The sequence below is a fragment of the Urocitellus parryii genome, chromosome 10, assembly GCF_045843805.1.
Source record: "Urocitellus parryii isolate mUroPar1 chromosome 10, mUroPar1.hap1, whole genome shotgun sequence".
Classification (NCBI taxonomy): domain Eukaryota; kingdom Metazoa; phylum Chordata; class Mammalia; order Rodentia; family Sciuridae; genus Urocitellus; species Urocitellus parryii.
Genome location: NC_135540.1, coordinates 117381176 through 117401292, shown reverse-complemented (window position 1 = coordinate 117401292; position 20117 = coordinate 117381176). Strand labels below are relative to the sequence as shown.

At 35.1% G+C, this 20117-nt stretch overlaps 1 protein-coding gene across 1 annotated transcript in view; it reads left to right on the top strand.

The window, feature by feature from the left end:
• Positions 1 to 362: 362 nt before the first annotated feature.
• Dthd1 (death domain containing 1) overlaps positions 363 to 20117 on the top strand; it is a 60778-nt gene continuing 41023 nt past the window's right edge. The window contains exons 1-5 of the mRNA XM_026387469.2: positions 363 to 633; positions 2557 to 3169; positions 7057 to 7384; positions 9809 to 9988; positions 11050 to 11294. Coding sequence (XP_026243254.2) covers positions 363 to 633; positions 2557 to 3169; positions 7057 to 7384; positions 9809 to 9988; positions 11050 to 11294 — 1637 coding nt within the window. The remainder of the gene's footprint in view (positions 634 to 2556; positions 3170 to 7056; positions 7385 to 9808; positions 9989 to 11049; positions 11295 to 20117) is intronic.

Below are 20117 nucleotides of genomic sequence, written 5' to 3'. Positions count from 1 at the left end.
TTGCCAGTTCTGGAATCCATATTTTGTTGTGTCAAAGCTGAAAAGGATTTGAGCTTCATTAGTGTGTTGAATTTGCAAAACCAAACTGAAGAGTTGGGTTGTGTGAACTAGCTGTAGCCCCGTGATTAATCTATTCTGTACACAAGAGCAAAGGGTTTGGGAACGCCCCTCCTTTGGTCACCTAGTAACTTTTCACTAGTCAACAACAAGCTGAATAAGCTATTATGTTGCAGGAAAGTGCTTGACTAGCTGACTTGGATCTTCTCCTAGATTTTAGAAGAAATAACCATCACCAGGTTTGAATCAGCTAAACCTCTAGGCTTTGCTGGCAGGAAAGAGGCATATTATTTTTGGAGCATAAAATGGATACAGAAGACTTGGGCTCAGGTAAACTAGGCCAAATATTGAAGCAGATTTGGAGACAAAACCAAATGCTAAAGCAGGCACTCCTGGGTGATGACCTTTGTGAGGGGCCTGGGGCGGCCACCTGGTTGGCCACAGTGGTCTTTCTGGGTCAGGAACTCAGTGGGGCTCTTCACCAACTGTTGGAGCACACTGCAGGGACCCTGTGTTCCACCTGCCAGCAGCTGTATGTGCTGCTTGACAAGGAGAACGCATGTATCTGGAGGCAAGGTAGGTATCTTTTTGATTTATTCCTTTCTCTAAGAAATATTGATAGGACACTATCTAAGAGATGCTACAAGCAGACTAACAAGTCTATGGTAGAGTCTCTGTTTATAAGGGACTGGCAATAGAATAGGGGCAATATGGTAAGACAAATGCATAATAATGCAAGGAAGTGGCAAGCTGGTCCCACTGGAGATAAAAGACTGAAGTCTTATCTCTTTGGAATCAGACAGGATCCTATTTTTAGGTGATACATTTAGAATTTTTCCAGAAAAGAAAAAAACCCAAAAAAACAAAACATGATATTTGAAATGAGACTTCAGTAATGAAACTTCAGTAATGAATTGGAATTATGTAGTTAGAACCTTGAGAATCTTGAGATATTATTAACAGGATACAAGGCTTAGAGGCCTAGTTTGGGGCAGAGAAAAGCAGTTTTTCTATATTGGAATATAACATTCTATTTCTAGAGACATTTGAGCCAGGATAACTAATTACAAAAGAATTTGAAGGACTGGGGTGATGTGGGATAGGAAACTGGATCCCCCCACACCTATGGGGCAAGTTCTTGGGAAGGGGCCCAGTTATAGATGCTGAAACATACAGTGAGGCATGAAAAATGTGGTATCTGATGAATACAATCTTAGACACTAGCAGTTACTCTACCCAAGAGTATAGGTGGCATCCTGAAGTCCAGCTGTAAATAATAGTGTCAAGCTACAGGGGCAGTCTCAATCCATCGGGAAAGCAGGGTGAATATTACTAAGAAATTCAGTCTAGAGGACAAATAGTGAGCATCAAAGAAATCTGCCAAAGGCAGCAGGGTCCAGGAGCTGTCAGCTGGAGCTCATGATGAGGTTTCCACTGTCTCTAGAGAACATCAAACATGATCTTAGGTAATGTCAAGACAAGTCTTCAGCTACCAGAAACAGGGAGTCCAAAATAAAGACAGGGTCTCAGGTAAAAGACAAAGAATAGGTTGTCAGAACTGGAGCCCAAAGATAAGCCCAGACTAGTGAAGGGATAATTTGGTGATGATTCTGAAAACATTGAGCTATGGACCCTTAAATCACAAATTCTTTAGTTCAGAATCTAATCCTAAAAACCGATGAGATGCTAAGCCCTCTAGAAGTCATCAGGTGACCTTTGTCATTTGCAAGAAGAGGGATGTGCAGATCAGAGACTATTATGAAATGGGAATGGAGTGACGGATGGCATCAAATCAGGTCCTAAAGAAGGTTTACACTGACGTAAAGAGGCTGGACTTCATTGAGCAGCCTTTGAGCAGACACCATAGGTTCCTGTAGGCATAATAAGAGATGCTCTTTGAACGACCAATTTGAAAATTTCTAATGACCACAAATCCAGTAGGAGAAATGGCGTAAATCTAATCCTATTCTCATGGGAGAAAACAGCTCTTCCCCAATATATCAGCAGAAAAAAACACAGCTACAGCATTTCTGCTCTCCAGGCCTCATTTGGAGTGTTTAGCTAATTTTAGGCTCATCATTTTCAATGGGTAATTGTTTAACTGTAGTAACTTCAGAGGCAAAGGAACAAATCTCAAAATCACACCAAAAGAAGAATGATTGAGGGAGTAGCCAACTTCAGTTCTTACCCCAGAGAAGGAGGTCTTGGTATTTGTTTTCAAAATTCAAAGCATTTTCTTGAGCAAGAGAGATCAAATGTACTTTTTCTACCATGTTTAAAAGTAGCTTGTTTCTAGTTCCTAGAAGTGTTTAAAAGGTCAGTTGTGCAAATCAGCCTTTCTTCAGGAGGTTGGCTTAAGTACCCACTAAGGGTCTTGGTAGGTTTCTAAGATTTTTTTTTTTTTTTGCCATATCTCATTGGAGAAGCATGATTTGGTTTAGTTTCGTACTTATTCTTTTGCGTGTGTGTGTGTGTGTGTGTGTGTGTGTGTGTGTGTAGAAATTATTGCTTTCATAGAATGCCTCATGAAAATGAAGGAGCATTTGGGGAACACTGCTCTTCTTCTAAAGAAAGAAGAAAAGGAGATGTGTAATTTATGCAGGATGCATGATGAACATACTCCACAGCGGACAATGACCACCATTCATGACACCAAAGCAACAGACATTGCTGCAAGAGAGGAACTAAATGTCATAGAAACAGCTACTGTTTCTCCCACAAATGAGGAGGAAAGCCATTACACAAATCAGGTTCAGTTAAAAGAAAATAAAACACACATAAATTCTGAATTAGTGGAAAGAGAAAACAATGTATCATTGAATGGAAATGTTACAGGGCAAGAACCGTCACAGAACACCATGTTCCCAGATAATGCAGAAAATGAAGATGATAAACAAATAGGACACGTGACTGCTGAGAACATCAATGGCAACAAGGAGGAGATTCATGACATAATCCAGATAACAAAAAGAGAAATTCAAGGGACCTCAGAAAGCCAAAGAGAAGAGATTACCACATCCTCAACAACACGGGATATCTCCAGTAAACTTGTGAATAATCTTCCCAGTGACTCAGACAGTCTAAAGCAAAAGAGTAGCATAATGGAAAAGGAGTAAGTAAACACAATGTGAGATGTGCCTTTCAATATCTACCTGTTTATGTGTTTTTGTAGTTAGGAAATGTCTTCGCCCATTTGGTTTGCTATAACAAAATAGCACCAAGTGGGACCTTTTAAACAACATAGTTCTGGAAGCAGAGAAGAGAGAGAAGGTGTTGGCATATCAGTGTGTAGTGAGGACCTTCTTGTTCATAGATGGCACCTTCTTGCTGTGTGTGCACATGGCGGAAGGGGTGGGAGTGGTTTGGGGGGGCCTGTTTTATGAGGGCAATAATCCCATTCATCAGGATTCTACTTTCAGGACCTAAGCATCTTCCAGATGGCCCCACCTCTTAATGCCATTACCTTGGTTGTTAGGATTTCAACATATGAATTTTAAGAGAGTACAATCATCAGGACCATACCAACATATATGTTATTTATACATGAATACGATTTTACATTTTCATGTCATATCTCTGACACATATTATACATCAGTAATTCAGGTTAAATTACCCCCTCAGAAATCGGTGTGGCTGCCATTACTTATATTATTTGTTTCTTACAGTTTTAGAAAACATATGTATTAAATGTTTCTTTAAAATAAGAAAGAATTAACTAGATGAGAAAGTAATAAAAACAATTGTTCAAATCATTACTTTTTGAATTGTAAGAAAAAGAAGAAGATTGCAGAATGTTAAAAAAAAATTAAAAGAACATTTTTTAGCCTCTTATTTATTTATGTTTTTTGTGACTTCAAGAAAATCACCATAATTTTTTAACCTGTGTCTTTTGAACTCTGGAAACTCATAGATAAGCCTTGGGAGGTTTTTAAATTTGATTCTGTATGTTCATGCCAATTTTATCTCCTTGGAAAAATTTCACAGTTCTCATGAGACTCTCTAAATGTCCATGATTTAAATAAAGGGAAAAAGGTTTATGAATCTGATGTATTTTTATGAATTATATCCCCTTCACAAAACTGCAAGTATCCTTTGTCTAGATAGAACAAAATATCCACAAACCATAATTTCCCAGATAAACAATACCCCTAGAAGCAATAGGGACTGGGGGGTGACCACTTGTTTTGGGAATTAGATAGACTTGATTTTTATTTTCTGTTTTATTACACACTATTTCTGTGACCCTGAGCAATTTGCTCCATTGTAGACCTCATTTTTCTTGTTTGTAGAAATAATATATATTTCCTGGGTATATTTGATAAGGTCAGAGGAGAAAATCATGGAAAGGGCCTACCACCATGCCACTCTGTAGGTGTTGGTGCCCAGCTAAATGTTAGTGTGCTATTTCATTTCACCCTCAGCTACCCTCACTTTCCCTGCCTCCTCCTCACTACTTCTCTTCACCTATCCCCTCCACATCACTGCTATGATATATTGATTCTCTTTCAGATAAATTTACAGTACCATTTCCAGGACAACATCACTAACAGAGTCGGGGATCTTTGGCAAGTCAATATGTTCACGTTGACCCTAGTTATCTATGAAATGAAGAGGTTCGGTTAGTTTTGCTGTGATGTCCCCACAGTCAGACTCTAATGAAGTGTATAGATGACTCGTTCAATACATGAAAGACTGCTGTGGTTTGTAAGAATTACTGTCCCTGCAAACCAACTGCTACAGTTTTTAGCATGTGGTTACCCATCTCAGTTGAGAAAAACATCAACACTTTATATCCTCACATTCAGAAATGACTCAAAACATCAGTTAGTGAGTCATAGGCCTGAACCACTCCCTCTAACACCTCCTTTAGGTGTTCCCCAGTTAGTGATTTCCTCTTTATGGCATCCAAATCAATTGTGCTTGGCTTGCATGTTTAAGAAGATGACTATTCATTCCAGTCTCCCAGGCTAGGAAGCCATCACACCACATAAAAGTACATGTCATAAACAAAATCTTTCTCAGAATCTGCTGTAGTTCCTGTATGGTTACCTTTCCAGAAGAACCCTATCTTCTTCAGAGTAGCTGTCCTGGTGTGTACACAAAGGAGAAACAAGACTAGAATAAACCAACAAGATTATTTTAGTGACTAGAGACTAGATGGTATTTTATTAGGGATGAGGAGAATGGGAAGCCTTTGTAGTTCTCCTCATCCTACTTCATCTGTTGATTGGGAACCCATAGCTCTGGAAGAAGAGTGCATTGAGAGAGTGTCCAGACACAGAGGTGGATTATTCCTGAAGTCACTGTACCCTCAATTGAACGATGTTCATTTTATGAATTAACTTCATCACTATCACTAGAGAATACTCTAGCAGACCAATGCTCTGTGTAATCTTTTGTTCCTTCTCACTTTATGAGTTCAGAATTATAAATATAAATAAATGACCCTCTCTGTAATATGAGCATCTTTTTTAGATTTCTGCATTAAAGTGCTCTTTAAAATTCTATATACCAATAATATCAGTACATATATATTGGTACTGATACATACCAATATGTAAAATATACTAATAAAATTCTATATACCAAACCCAGATAAGATTATTTTGTAACTGTAAAATATTGCTGTGCTATATATAGATCCTTTTATTTCTCTCTACCTTTGCTATGTTTCAATCATTTCCCTAGTACAAAATGACAAATAGAAGAAGAGGAGAAACTCAAGTTGGTAATTTTAATAGAGATCTAATAGTTACTGAGTACCCAGCTTATGCTAATTCATTACTATAAGAAGTTTAGATGTTTTGTCTCATTCAGTCTTCACAACACATGATTATGGATGAAGCAAACAGTACTTTGGCATCATTTGAGGAAGTGTAAGAGTTGAGTTTGAGTTATTGTGTTAAAGATGGATGGAGCCAATTATTGGTTCTAAAATTTACAACCTGTGAGATATGTAGCAAGCTAAATTTTCTTTCGTTTCTTCCTTCCTTCTCCCTCTCCCCTTCTTTCCATTCTTTCTTTCTTTTCAGCCTCCATCTCTATTTTGTGGTGGTAAGGATGGAACCCAGAGCCTCACATACACGAGGCAAGCACTCTACCGCTGAGCTACATCCCCAGCCCTGTGGTTAGATTTTCTAACCCTGATTCCTTGTCTGTAAAATGGTGATGATAGTAGTCCTAATCTGACACAATAGTTGTGAAGATTAATGAAATTATGTAGACTTAAAACCTGGTCCACAGAAAACATTAAGTTTTAGCTATTTTAATAATAATTATTGATGTCTATGGTTATACAAATAGAAAGTGATTGATCTCAAGTTTGAGTTTAAATCTATAAGGTTCTAAAAGTCTTTGGTAATTATAATAGTTAAAATGAGAAAAATATTATCAAATTAAGCTTTTGGAATGATTATTTGAGGATTGCAAACAATCTGTTCCTAATTACTACTGAATTCAATCTCTGAACCATTCTCAATCTTTCTAAAAAAAAATAGAGTTCACATCACTCTTTGATCTAGTGTGTTTATACAATTATAATACCTTGTACACAAGTACTCCCTTCCCTTGTAATGTGGGAAACCATTTAGTAATTAGTTCTTGGTCTATCAAGAAGCATCAGCAATCTTCAAGTTCTTATTATGAAGTAAACGATACTAAGAAATAAATCAATCACATAAATAACAATAGTAGTCACATTATAAACAATAATTATGGCTAACATATAGTATAATGCCTTCTTTCAAATTACTTAATATATAATAGGTCACTTAACCCAAAGTTTTCCTATAAGGTAGATATCATTTAATACTACTTTATAGTTAAGGAAACTGGCATAGACAGGTAGAGTACCTCTCCCAAGGTCACAGGTTTTATAAGGAGAACTGAGGTTCATACCAAGGCAATATGCTCTAGAGTTTGTGTCCTCTGCAGAAAGCTACAAAGTACATTTAAAAATAATAATAATTGGAAAAATGACATTCTGTTGTTTCTACAGGTATCTTATGCTGAGCGAGGAGTCTGACCCCCAAGTGTCTTGCTACATTACAGCACCATCACGTGTCCTACAGCAGCTGGAGTGCCGGATAGTTAACAGCATGAGTTGCTTAATAGTGAGTGATAATGAAGAGCTGGTTAGCAATGTCATCTCCATTGAATGCTCAGATAAGGAAGAGAGAATTCCATTTCCAATATGCATTGCAATTCCATTTACTGCACGTTACAGGGGAAATTACAGAGACATCATGGTGAAAGTGTCTGACATAAACCTTCAATCAAGTTACCTAACCCCAAATTCACTAGAAGGAATGAGAGGAAGTTACAAGGTCAGTAAATCCTTGGCTACATTTGCATTTGCTGTAGGGCAGACTAATAGATTATATTGTAGATATAATGGCTCCATTGATAACAAAGGGTGGATAGGTTTGTGCCAATACATTTATACTTTTTTGCCATCTATAAAGATCAGAGAGCAGAAATGACTTGCCAATGTCAGGAATTGAGAACTTGGATCTCGGACTCAGCAAGTGTTATTTTTTCACCTGGGAAACAAAAGTGACATCATAGTTTAATTAACTTCATGCTTTAGCCTCGCTTTAGAATAGCATATCTAATGTGTTGGACCCTGGCTAAATTTAAGAGTGCTAAAATCCCCATGTGTTAATGACTTTATTTTTATCATTCATGAGTTTTAAACTATGCAAAAAAGGAAAAATTGTGTGTGCAGGCTTGTGTGTGCCTCCCTTGACCCAGTAATTAAGTCTATAAATGGAATTCAGCTTGCACATAGAAGATAGTGTGCATGATGGTCAGTATTGGGGAAGTGGGGAAAGATTGGTGGGGTCTGAAATCAGGTTTCTATACTTTCTGGCAGCATGAACTTGTGTAAATTAAAAACTCTTTCTATGACTTAGTTTCTTCATCTGAAAAATGAATACGATAATAGTGTCCACCTGATAAGATTGTATTAAGTAGACAACACATTTATGAACCTAAGAGGAAACCTATAAATACAGGCTAGTTGTTAATAAATTGTCACTTTTCATTATTGACTCTACTGTAATAAATCTGAAACTCTCTATGATCACAAATTCATACGTTGCAAAGAAAGGATATATACAATTATTAAATTTAGTACTGTAGAATTGATGGGGACTAATATTTGAGGTTCTTTTTAACCTATTAAAATATTCGTCTTTTCCACCTTTATGTAAGTGGAAAAGACAGAGCCTGGGGAATACATGTCAAAAATCTTTATAACACATCTCTATATTTTCTGATTTTGTTTTTTCCAAACTACAAACAAGATTATGCAATTGAATAAGCAAACAAAGCCTATTCTAATCACCCTTTCCAACTCATTCAACTAATTCATTTTATATTTAGTCTAGCAAGTCATTAAGTATGAAAGTCTGATCCACACTGCCCTTTATTAGACTTTTTAGTCTGGCCAGTTTACGTGACTGTCACAGTAAAGTAAAATCTGCTCCCAGCATGTGGGCTTTCCACAAAATGAGTTTGAAATTTGCTCAGTAAATGGATGATCAAAGCAAAAGAAAAAGAGAATCATGGTCTACCATGAAAAATAAAACTGTATACTTTTCCTTTTGCAGTATTCTGATGGTAGTTATCCTTAGTTTTAGCTCAAGAAAACTTAAATCTTGGATTCTTTCCAGTTTTTTTCTGTGGGTCCTATGTGACATTTAAAAATTCTAATTCCTAAAAACCCTTTTTGTTGCCCAGTGTCTGCCAAATGTGTTCTCCTGGTTTCCAGGAGACTTTTCTTGCCTGTTTCTCACTATTTTCCCTCTGGCCAGTTGAGAACATTCATGCCTTGAATTTTCCCAACAATGAATTCATGCAGTGATATTGTGAAATCTCCTCCTTAGTCAGCTTTCAAATGATAGATTATTTTCCATTGTGATTGTCCTTGAAATGTTTGTGTGTGTGTGTGCATGATTATCCACTCATGCTAGGGCGGAGTCCGGCTGGTGTTTGGGGAAGCATGAATACACCGAATTACATCTAAGTCTGCCTCCTCATTTTAAGCTTTGCTGATTACATGAGGAGGTCATTTCGTTTTCATTTATGTACTCAGTTCTCTTTTGTGTGATATAAAAAGCTTGAATATGTGCCTGCATATATGATTACACATTTGAATGTCACTACATAAAAAAAAAACGCAAATGTATCCTTCTGCAGTCATCTGCTCCCACTACATGAAGAGAAATAGAGAAAATGACTTAATTTTGGCATCCTAAAAGATTCTGAGCTGTCAGAAGGACGAATTTGCTAACAGTACAGGTGCTCCAGCATTTGAATAAACTACCCAAGTAATAAAATTCTACTCCTCAGAATTCCCAAAGACAGGGCTGAATGTTCTGAATTTAAAAAAGACTAGTATTTAAAATCCATTATAGCTAAAGGAGTCTAGAACTCCAGAAGCAGTTAATATTTGTGAGAACACTGAATATGATCGCCTACCATACATGTACATTTGGGAGGATCTAATTTTAAAAATACATGGACTTTTCTTTTTTGTGTGTCATGCAATCTGAATTTGAGAAGCTTTTAGTTAGCTGTTTCTACTTTATCTCACAGAAGAACCCATTTTCAGTTAATTGGATCATTCCAAATCCTGGTGATCATATTGACAACCTATGGGTTTTTCTGAGAGTTCACAGAGTGTGGACAGCATGTACTTCCCCAGACAGTGCTATAGCTTGTTTTAACATCTGTAATCCACACAGGGAACCTGCGCAGCCGTGAAAGCTTACAAGTTGGGTATATTTTCAGTTGTGTCTTGTTTAAAGAGAGAGTCCTTTACAGTAACAAAAAAAGGCCTCACTGTGAAGTCAAGCGTGGATTCCCGAATATCCTTGAGTTACCCCCCAGGAGTTTTCAGCTCACCGGTGCTGGTACAATTAAAGGTAAATATGAGAAATCAATTAGCTCCTTCTCCTAGCTCTGCTGGCCCTAAAGATGAACAAGATGCAAATATTTCGTGTAACAGTAAATGAGTTTACTTGTTATGGATTAGCATGCAGTGATATCAGCAAATATGATGATTTTGAGCATGTTGAGTTTCACTCCCAAACAAATCCATGCTTTGTTTGAAAGGCCTTCCCAGCTGGTATTTTGCACTGTCTTGTTTATTATATTTATTATCAAACACAATGTTGAGTATATAGGAAACAATTGATGGCAGATTTGTGGACATTTATATGACTCAAGATTTGCATCTGAGAGTATGACAAAAATAGCTAATCAATTAAAATATTTATTATTATGACTGTTTGATTTTACTTAATTATGAAACATTAGCCTTTTTTGAGTCAGGATTTAACATATGCAAACACCATTTTCAAAGAGTATAATGATATATCAGTGTCACTTTTTGAATATTTATTTCTTCAAATAATATTCCCTATTTTTCCAGGCTCAGCTCATGCCCATATTTCTCCCAATTATTATCCTAAGTGCTAAGTGAAGCAGAAAGATTGGAGGAAAACATAATATGAATATTTTATTCATATTCTCCATAAATTTTGAAATTTTGGCATTATGTTATCTATTTTTATTATTAACCATTTTTATATGAGAAGGAAACACTTAAGTAAATATAGTCTTGTTTTTCTAGTTTCTAAAGATCACTTGATTTAACAATAGTTATAATTAGAAATTATATAAAATATCTCTTTTGTTTTCTAGGTCATTTTGTTGCCTACAATTTAGAGTGCTCCTTAGTTATTTATAACACAGGATAGGGAAGCCAGATTTCAGAAAGACTTTGTAAACAGGGATCCAGAGGCTGTTCTATAATATAAACAGTATTGTTTCCAGTCCACAGTGGACACAGTAATGCATGAAGATATGTCCTGTCAAATTTTAAGAAAATGGCTTAGGAATTATATTCTGCAATATTTGTTAATGTTTTATATATTTTGCTTTTAAAATATAGAAATATAAACAGCGTTTTTCCTTTGTTTAGATCCAACCAGTGGACCCATCTCTGATTGCATATTTAAAAGCACAGCAAGAAGCTTCCTACTCAGTACTGTCCACAAGTCCTCTGATTCATGTTCAGCACCCATCAACACATCCTTTCCAGAAGCCCGTTACTATATTCCTACCTTGTTTTCCACACCAAGATAAGAAGAATCTTGTGTCGGAAAAAGATCATAAAAGAGCAATTACTGCCACAACAAGCAGGATCACACCTCTATATGTCTACCGGTGAGTAAGACCCCACTGTTGCTCACTGATAAAATGGTAAGCAAAGAAACTTTAATGATTAAAACCTGTAACAAAATGTCTTCTATTTAGAGATCAGTATTAAAATATTATGAAATAACTTTAATTTAGAGATAAAATATTATTGATCTACTAAAGGAAATAAAAATTTTAGTTCTAATGAACCCAAAGTAGGTTATTCAATGATTGATATTAAAAAAAAGATCAAATGAATGCTTCCTTTCAAAAACTTATGATGAATTACAAAGATGTGGCATACTGTTGTAATTATTGTATTTAAAAAAATCTTCTGTTAGTGTAAGGGAAAAAAATAACCTGACTTTTTAAAAGAAAAGTTAAATTTGAATTAATATTTACCCTACAGATAAATCTATCTGTAGGTATATTCTTTCTCCCAGTTTAATTGCTTAAACAAAATCTCCACCAATAAGTCAAATACACGTGTTAAGCTATCACCAAGAAAGAAAATACTAACAACAAATATAATATACGAATTAATAGCAATCTTGATCTTATTTCCTATCTTTTCATTGAATATTTATCCTTTTGTTTCTAACAGAAAAAGCAGAGAGAGACTTTTCTTTAGTTGTGAAGGAAATATTTTTTTTCTTTTAAAAACTAAATAATGGCTATAGAAACTTACTTGAAACAAAAACTACTTTTAATTGGGAGGCTACTATGTGCCAAATTGATTATGTACATTATGTTGTACAATCTTATTTTATTGATGAGAAGACTTAAACTCAATGACATTAAGAACTCATACAAGTGCCCTAACAAGTGGGTAATCTTGACCTGGACTCACATATCTCCATTTCCAATCATGCCTTTTATTTAGCTATCATCCCTTTGGTTTGCAGCTAGCAAGGTTAGAAAGAAAGAGGTAAATTGTTTGTTCTTTGCTAAAATGTGTCCAGTTTAGGAAGCAGGCAGCAGTAAAACATTGGAATGTGCCTGGGGGAAGCAATCAAGAGGACTCTGGTGTGAAGTATCTAGTGATATGTCTTTTGCTACCAAAATTATATAGATTGTGTGTAACCCAAGTGGTAATTTAGTTAGTCCATGTTCCTGCATATCGTGCTAAAGTGAGACTTTTAATCAGAAGAATTTTGGAGATTTCAGTTTAAAATATAGTGGTCTTAAAGACTGAAATTTATTCTCCTCCAACATTAATGTCTATACTTATATTTTTTAAAAAGATAAGAGTTTAAAAAACCTTAAAAATGGATTGTAGTTGATTGGTAACCCATTGCCAGAATCAGTAAGTGTTTTTACTATTTATAGAGTGTATAGTAATAATTAATACAAATAACTTGTGATTACCATGTACTTTACATTATAAAACAAAGCAACTCCATTGGCCTGAAAGATAACAAGAAAAACCATGTGTGTCTATATTTTCTGATTTATATATATCAAAGTGAACACAAATTTACCTCTATAATCCATAAATACCATCCTTTATTCATTAATTATTCTTTTTAAAGCATTATAGTTATAAGTAGTTCTTGTATTCATTTTGACAAAAATCAGACATGCTTGGAATTTTATCTTATTCCCGTTTTCTCCCACCTTTCCATGACCTCCTCTCTCCTCCTTTCTCCTTCCTCAACCCTACTGGTCTTCTTTTTGCATGTTTATTTATTTTTCATTGATACTTTTACCTATAGATAAAGGTGAAATTCCCTGTGATATATTTATATTTGTATATAACATAATTTTATTAAGTTCATTCCACTTTTCCTCCCCTTTCTTGTCCCCCTTCCTTCTATGCTCTCAATCTCCTTCTATTCCACTGATCTTCCCTATATTCTGGTGGTATTCCATCCCTGCTCCACACTTTGTTTACTTGGTTCTCTTTGTTCTGCTCTAGCTTCTACATATGAAAGGAAACATATGACACTTGATTTTCTGAGTCTGGTTTATTTCACTTAGCATGATGTTCTCCAGTTCCATGCATTTACTGGCAAACCCCATAATTACTTTATTTATTATGGCTAAGTAAAATTCATATATACTCTGGAGTTTTATATATATATATATATATATATATATATATATATATATATATATACTATTATATATAATATATATGGCTATTATGCTATTATATATTGATATGGCATTATTGTTATTGCAGGTTGATTTTGGTACTTTTGGATAAATACCAAGGAGTGAGATAGCTAGGTCATATGGTGGCTCCATTTTTAGTTTTTTGAGGATGTGCTAATTTGCAGTCCCACCAATAATGAATGAGTGTACACTTTCCCCCCCACATCCTCCTCAACATTTAATATATTTGTGTTTTTGATAATTGTCATTCTGACTGGAGCAAAATGAAATCTTAGTGTTGTTTTTATTTTTGTTTCCCTGAGTGCTCGATATGTTGAACATTATTTTATACATTTGCTGGCCATTTGTGTTTCTTCTTTTGACAAATGTTAGTTCTTTTGCCCGATTATTCATGTTAACTTTCTTGAGTTCTTTGTACATTAATATCCCTTGTCAAAGACTTTTTCCTACTCTGTACACTCTCTCTTGACTCCCTTAGTCATTTTTCTTTGCTGTGATGAAGCTTTTTTAATTTGATGGCATCCCAGCTACTGATTCTTGCTTTTATTTCTTGAGTTTTAGGAGTCTTGTTGAATAAGTCAGTGCCTGCACCTAAATGATGAAATGTTGATTTTGTGTTTCTTTCTAACAGTTGCAAGATTTCTGTCCTAATTCCTAAGTCTTTGATCCATATTGATTTGACTTCTGTGCAGAGTGATAAATAGAAAGCTAGTTTCATTCTTCTACATATTAATATCCAGTTTTTCCAGAATCATTTGTTTAAAAGGCTATCTTTTCTCCAACATGTATTTTTGGTAACTTTGTCATGTATCATCCGATGGCTGTAAGTATATGGGTTTGTCTTTGTGTTTTCCATTCTGTTTCATGTGTCTTCATGTCTACTTTGATGCCAATACCATGTTATTTTTCTTACTGTAACTCTGTACTGTAATTTGAGATTGGGTATTGCGATACTTGCTGAATCAGTATCAGTTTTCTTGCTCAGAATTGTTTTGACTATTCTTCATCTTTTATTCTTCCAAATGAATTTAAGGACTTTTTTTTTTTTTTTTTTAGTTCTGTGATGAATGTCATTAGTATTTTGGTATTTTTATGGCGATTGCATTGAATCTATAGACTGCTTTTAGTAATACATCTATTCTGACAATATTAATTCTACTTATCTAAGAACATGAGCAGTCTTTCCATCATCTTCAATTTCTTTCTGCAGTAATTTCTAATTTGCATTGTGGAGATTTTTCACCTCCTTGATTAGATAAATTCCCCAATTTTTTGTTGTTGTGGATGTTACCGTAAAACGGATTTTTTTTTCTGATTTCTTCCTCAGCAAAATCACTGTTGGAGTATAGGAAAGCTATTGATTTATCAGTATTGATTTTGTGTGCTATTTACTTTGCTGAATTCATTGATTAGCTCAAGAAGCTTTCTAGTGAAATATTTTTGGTTCTTCTAGATATAGAATTATGTTATCAGCAAACAGAGATAGCTTGACTTCTTTTCCTATTTATATCCCTTTAATTTTCCTCTGCTGCCTGATTGCTCTGGTTAGAGCTTCAAGAACTATATTGAATAGAAATGGTGAGAGTGGACATCCTTATCTTGTTCCTGATTTTAAAGAAATTGCTTTCCATTTTTCTTCATTCAAGATGATGTTGACTTAGATTCTGTCATATAAAGCTTTTGTAATGTTGAGGTAAGTTTCTTCTATCCCTATTTTCTCCAGAATTTTTTAAATTCGAACCTTACAGTTACACATAATAGTTGGGTTTATTCCAGCATTTTTCACATGTATGGGTGCTGGATTTTATCAAAGGCTTTTTCTGCATCTGTTGAGATATAGTCATATGATTCTTATTCTTAATTTATTTTTAAGTGGTAAATTACATTTATCCACAAATACAATTTTTGAGTTATGAATTCATTTGCCCCTTCTTTTCTATAGTTCCACATCTGTCACAAATAGCAGGGCAGAATATAGAGAGAAGTTGGAGGCATTGTATTGAATTGTCAGGAATGAAACTCCCACAAATGTACAGATAGAGGCAAATGCAATAAGAGCCTGGTAGAAACATGTCCTGGAGGTGACATTTTTTCACGAACTCATCCTATTGAAAACCTCAGAAACCTAGTCAGCACATGTAGGAGAAGGTCTCTATTGAATCCAGAGGAATCATACTGAGGAAAAATACTGAGGAAATCTTCGACAAACACTGAAGATTTCCCTCCAAATCTGAGAAAAAGATTCAGTGGCTACCACTGAAAATGGTTGGTTAGTGAACATTTAACCAAGCATAAGAAAAAAAAATTCTACATGGTGTTTTAACAAAATAAAAAACAAGATTTCAAAAGAAGAGCAAAGACAACATTGAAAACTCATAGAAATACTGAGAGACTGTCATTTTGATATTTTGTAGTCATTGGAACAATAAAAATTACAGATTATTGGAGATTATTATAGAACTCTATTTTGTGAGTTTAATGTTGCTCAGTAAGCATACTTAAAAAGAAAGAAAGAAAAAAAAAGAAAGGAAGGAAGGAAGGAAGGAAGGAAGGAAGGAAGGAAGGAAGGAAGGAAAACAAAACCCAGGAACAGAAAGTCATCAGGATAAACCAGGAAAAGATAAAAGGACATTAGAATAAGGTGGTATAAGATAACAAGCTCAGATGAAAAAGGATCAAAGTATGATAAAGAATCATTACAATGTGGCATAAACTAATTATTTGTTTGAAGGAGACCAAACAATCATAAAAAAGCAAAAATCAAAGGCATAATTGAATTTAATTTTCTGACGTTGATTAAAGACTTGAGTTAGAAAGTACTGACTGACTGACTAGAAAATAATCATGTAAAGCGATCTACATCTAGCCTCAATGTGGTGTTATGGTTTGAGTCCAAAATATCTCCCAAAAGCTGAAGTGTTGAAAGCCTGGTCCCCTATGCAACAAGACTTGGAGAAGTGACTTTGAGGCAATGAGTGGATCATGAGGGCTCTGAACCCACTGGTGTGTGGACTGCGGGGAGGCGGGACTTGTTGGAAGAGGTAGGTGGCTGGGGGTGCATCTGGAAAGGACCCTGCAGCCCTTTTCTCTCTCTTTCTCTGCTTCCCAGCTTCCATAATGTGAGTGGCTTTCCTTTGCCACACCCTTCTGCCTCACCTCAGGCCCAGGGCTTGGCTGACTATGGACTCAGACCTCTGAAACCATGAGCCAAAATAAACCTTTCTTCCTCTAAGTTGTTCTTGTCAGGGATTTGATTCTCAGCAATACAAAGCTGACTAACATGCGTGGCAAACTCAAACGTAGGATTAAATAAAACATAAATCCATAAACCTCCATCAGCAAAAAGTAGATTAAGTAAAAAGGAATACAATCAATATGAACTCAGTCTTATTCTTGGCAGCACTAATATCAGTGGGGAGGGTGGTAGGGGGAACAGACTCAAATTCCTAAAAGGAAACATGTGGAAATAGAATTTTCACCAAGCTAAAGTGAAATATTTTGCTGTTTTTTTTTAAATATAGGGCTCAAAAATGTACTACTTATATATTCTTAAATAGATAAGCAGATAAAAGTTAAAGGTGATTTAAATAAAATAAATTCAAGATAGCAAGAATGATAAAACTCTTAAACTTTATTTTTAAAAAATCCAACATTGAACATAAATAATATGAAAGTCAAAAAAGAAAGAAAGAAAAAGGAAAGAAATGTTTGGTTGTTATTTTCCACGTTCATGGTCAGTGCAACCCTTCTGAGTTTCCAGTTTTATGACTGAATTTGTTCCAGCTCCCTCTTTGAGGCTGTTGATTTAAACTCTAGCATCCAGCTCCTGGTGCATGGTTGGGGTCAGGGAGAAGAGGCTGACAACCAAAGGCATGTCCATGGGCTCAGTCGCTCAAGTTCCCTTGAGGAAAGAAAATTCTTGCTTTTTGTGATCTTCTATTTCAAATCTAAGGGATTTTTCTCCTCACCTCTGATGTGTGTGTGTGTGTGTGTGTGTGTGTGTGTGTGTGTGTGTGTGTGTAATGGGAAGATGGCTCTTTGTTATCGTTTCACTTGCAAATTTGCCAGCAGTCTCCACTTCTTTGCCTTTGCACATGATCTCTCTACTAAGGAAATCTTTTTTTCTACCACACCTAATTGAAGAACCCTTGATCACTGTGTGAGCTCTTTCCTTCTCAGTGAAGACATCCTGAGATCTCTAGGAGAGATTAAATGTCCTTCTCTTTAGGCCAGCTCATTCTTTGTTTCAACCTGTATTTTACTGTAATAATATATATTCTTTGTTTCCATTTATTATTATTTAGGAAAATTGCAACATGGTGCTTTAAAAACATTATGTAAATTAAATAAATACGAGCTAATGTGTGTTAAGTTTAAATTGCATGACTAATTTGATTATACTTTCTGACAATGTCAAATTGATATATTATACTATTCTTTATTATTATTAGTGCCATAGTAAATACATTTTCTCCATCTAGTGGAACACAAAGCAAGCAAATGAGAATCCATTTCAACTTGTTATTTATATTCTTTTCCCCTAAAGTGAAATCCAATCGAACATTTTCTATGGAAACAGAAGCATCATGAAGTAGTAATCCATACTTCACAAAATAAAAAGGATCAAAATTAGTTCAGGCCAAAGCATAGTCTGAATATTAAGAATAAAAGATCTGTATTTGATCACATTTTTTTCATATCTGAATGATTTCTGGAAAAAGGATAAAGAGATTTCATTATGAGCCAGAGGACTAGGGATGTAGCTCGGTGGTTGAGTGCTGTCTAGTATGTACAAGACCCTGGGTTTGATCCCCAGAATCACCAAAAAGTGAAAAATAAAATTATGAGCTAGGAAATATTTCACAATGACAATGAAAAGGAAAAAATCATTGCTTAAATAAAAACATTCCATGTTATGAAAGCTGTATTTTAGAGAGGTAGTAAGGAAAATATCTTTTCGGCCATGAAACATGACATATTCTATATATTGCTATTGTTTTTAATATCTTGCTCGGATGCAATGTGTGAGTCATACCAAGAATATTTGTAAAATATACATAAATCATATCACATAATAAAAGAGACAACGGATTATGCTCCTACATAACTTAAGAAACTAAACATCATTAATGAAATTTCCCCTCCTTACTTGTCCCTCCCTTGTCCTATCCCCTTTTCCCCCACTCCAGTTGCTTCTCATCCCCACCAAAGTTAAATGCTATTCTGAAATTTTGCAGCAGTGCTTGCTTTCATTCTTTTTGTTTGACCAAACTTACTTGCTTGCATCCCTATGCAAGGTCTCATTCCTTTTCTGCAGTGCTCTGCAGGCCACAAGTGAGTTGCAGAGACAGCTCTAGTCCTGTGGGAAGGTACCAGATCGACAAGGACATGGATTCTGAGAAAACCAGTCACCAGGGATCCATTTCAGTGACCACTTCCCTTGTGTGGCATAAGATTCTAGGATGACAGTGCTTTTTAAAATCCCTGAGGCTGTAACTGCACTCTTTATGGATCCTATTATGGATGTTAGAAAGATCACAGTGGAGACAACGATGCAGTGGGTACACTTCCCCATTTTAATCCACTCTGCTCAAGTTTCAATATATGTATTTGAAGCAGCCTTTTTCTAAATCCCATATTTCCTTTCTTTTCTTATATTTTCTATCTGTCTCTGTGTTATAAGCTCTGTAGTTTTTTTTTCACATTTCAGTTCAAAAAGACAATACTAAAAATATTTTACACTTTAAAAATCTACTTTTATATGTCATTTGAATTGTTGTTTTGGACAAATATTACTTTTTTATTTTTTAAAGTTCTATTTGGCTTTTGTTGAAATTTCCCCGGTCATTTCTGATAGTCTCTTGCTGCCTGTTTTTTTTTTTTCTTGAGAATGTCCATTATTTTATTTGACTTTCCACTTGTTCTCATCCCCCATCTTCGGTCTTTGAAGTACTTTGATTTGTTGCCTCCTTCTGTTGACTGTCCATGGTATTCATCTCCTCATTTGTGTACTGGTGGACTTTTGCCTGAGTACATTGGAGCTACTTTTCTCCAGATGGTATCTGTTCTTGCCTCTGCTGAGAACCAGCTGCTACTTCCCTGGAACTACTTCAGCCTCCTTATGAAGGTGCACCTTTCCATTCGGCTGTGATGCCAAGGATTGGCGGCTTTATGTTCTGCCCATTTGATTATTGCTTCTAGTTGTTTGCTCATAAATACTAAATTGCTGGAAAGGCATTTGTCCTCATAGTAATCCCATTGTTCCTTTCTGGTTGCTAATAAGTGCAATCTTGGCCTTACACATTTTTTGGAAAGAAGTTTGGGGAATTCTTTTAAGATTCCCCTTCTTGCAAAGCCAAAAAATTTTATAAATAAAAAAATATCAAGTACGTCAGCATCTAGGTGTTCTGTATTATGGAGCGACAGGTCTCAGATCATTCATTTCCAATTTTTCTTTTATAGTTCTGTTTTACATGTGATATCAGTAATATTTTAGAGAAGCAACTAAAGAAATAAACAATAATTTTATAGACAACAAAAGCAAATGTTCTGTGTTTTCCCTTGTGCTTATGTACTATATGGTTAACACAGGAAAATCTAATTTACTAGAATAAAATAGTTTCAGTAAATAATTGAAACAAATGTTTTCTGAAAAAATAAGATTTTTATTATTTATCAAACTTGAAAATAGAGTATTTGAAATATTTTTACTTACTTTTGTATACACCATTG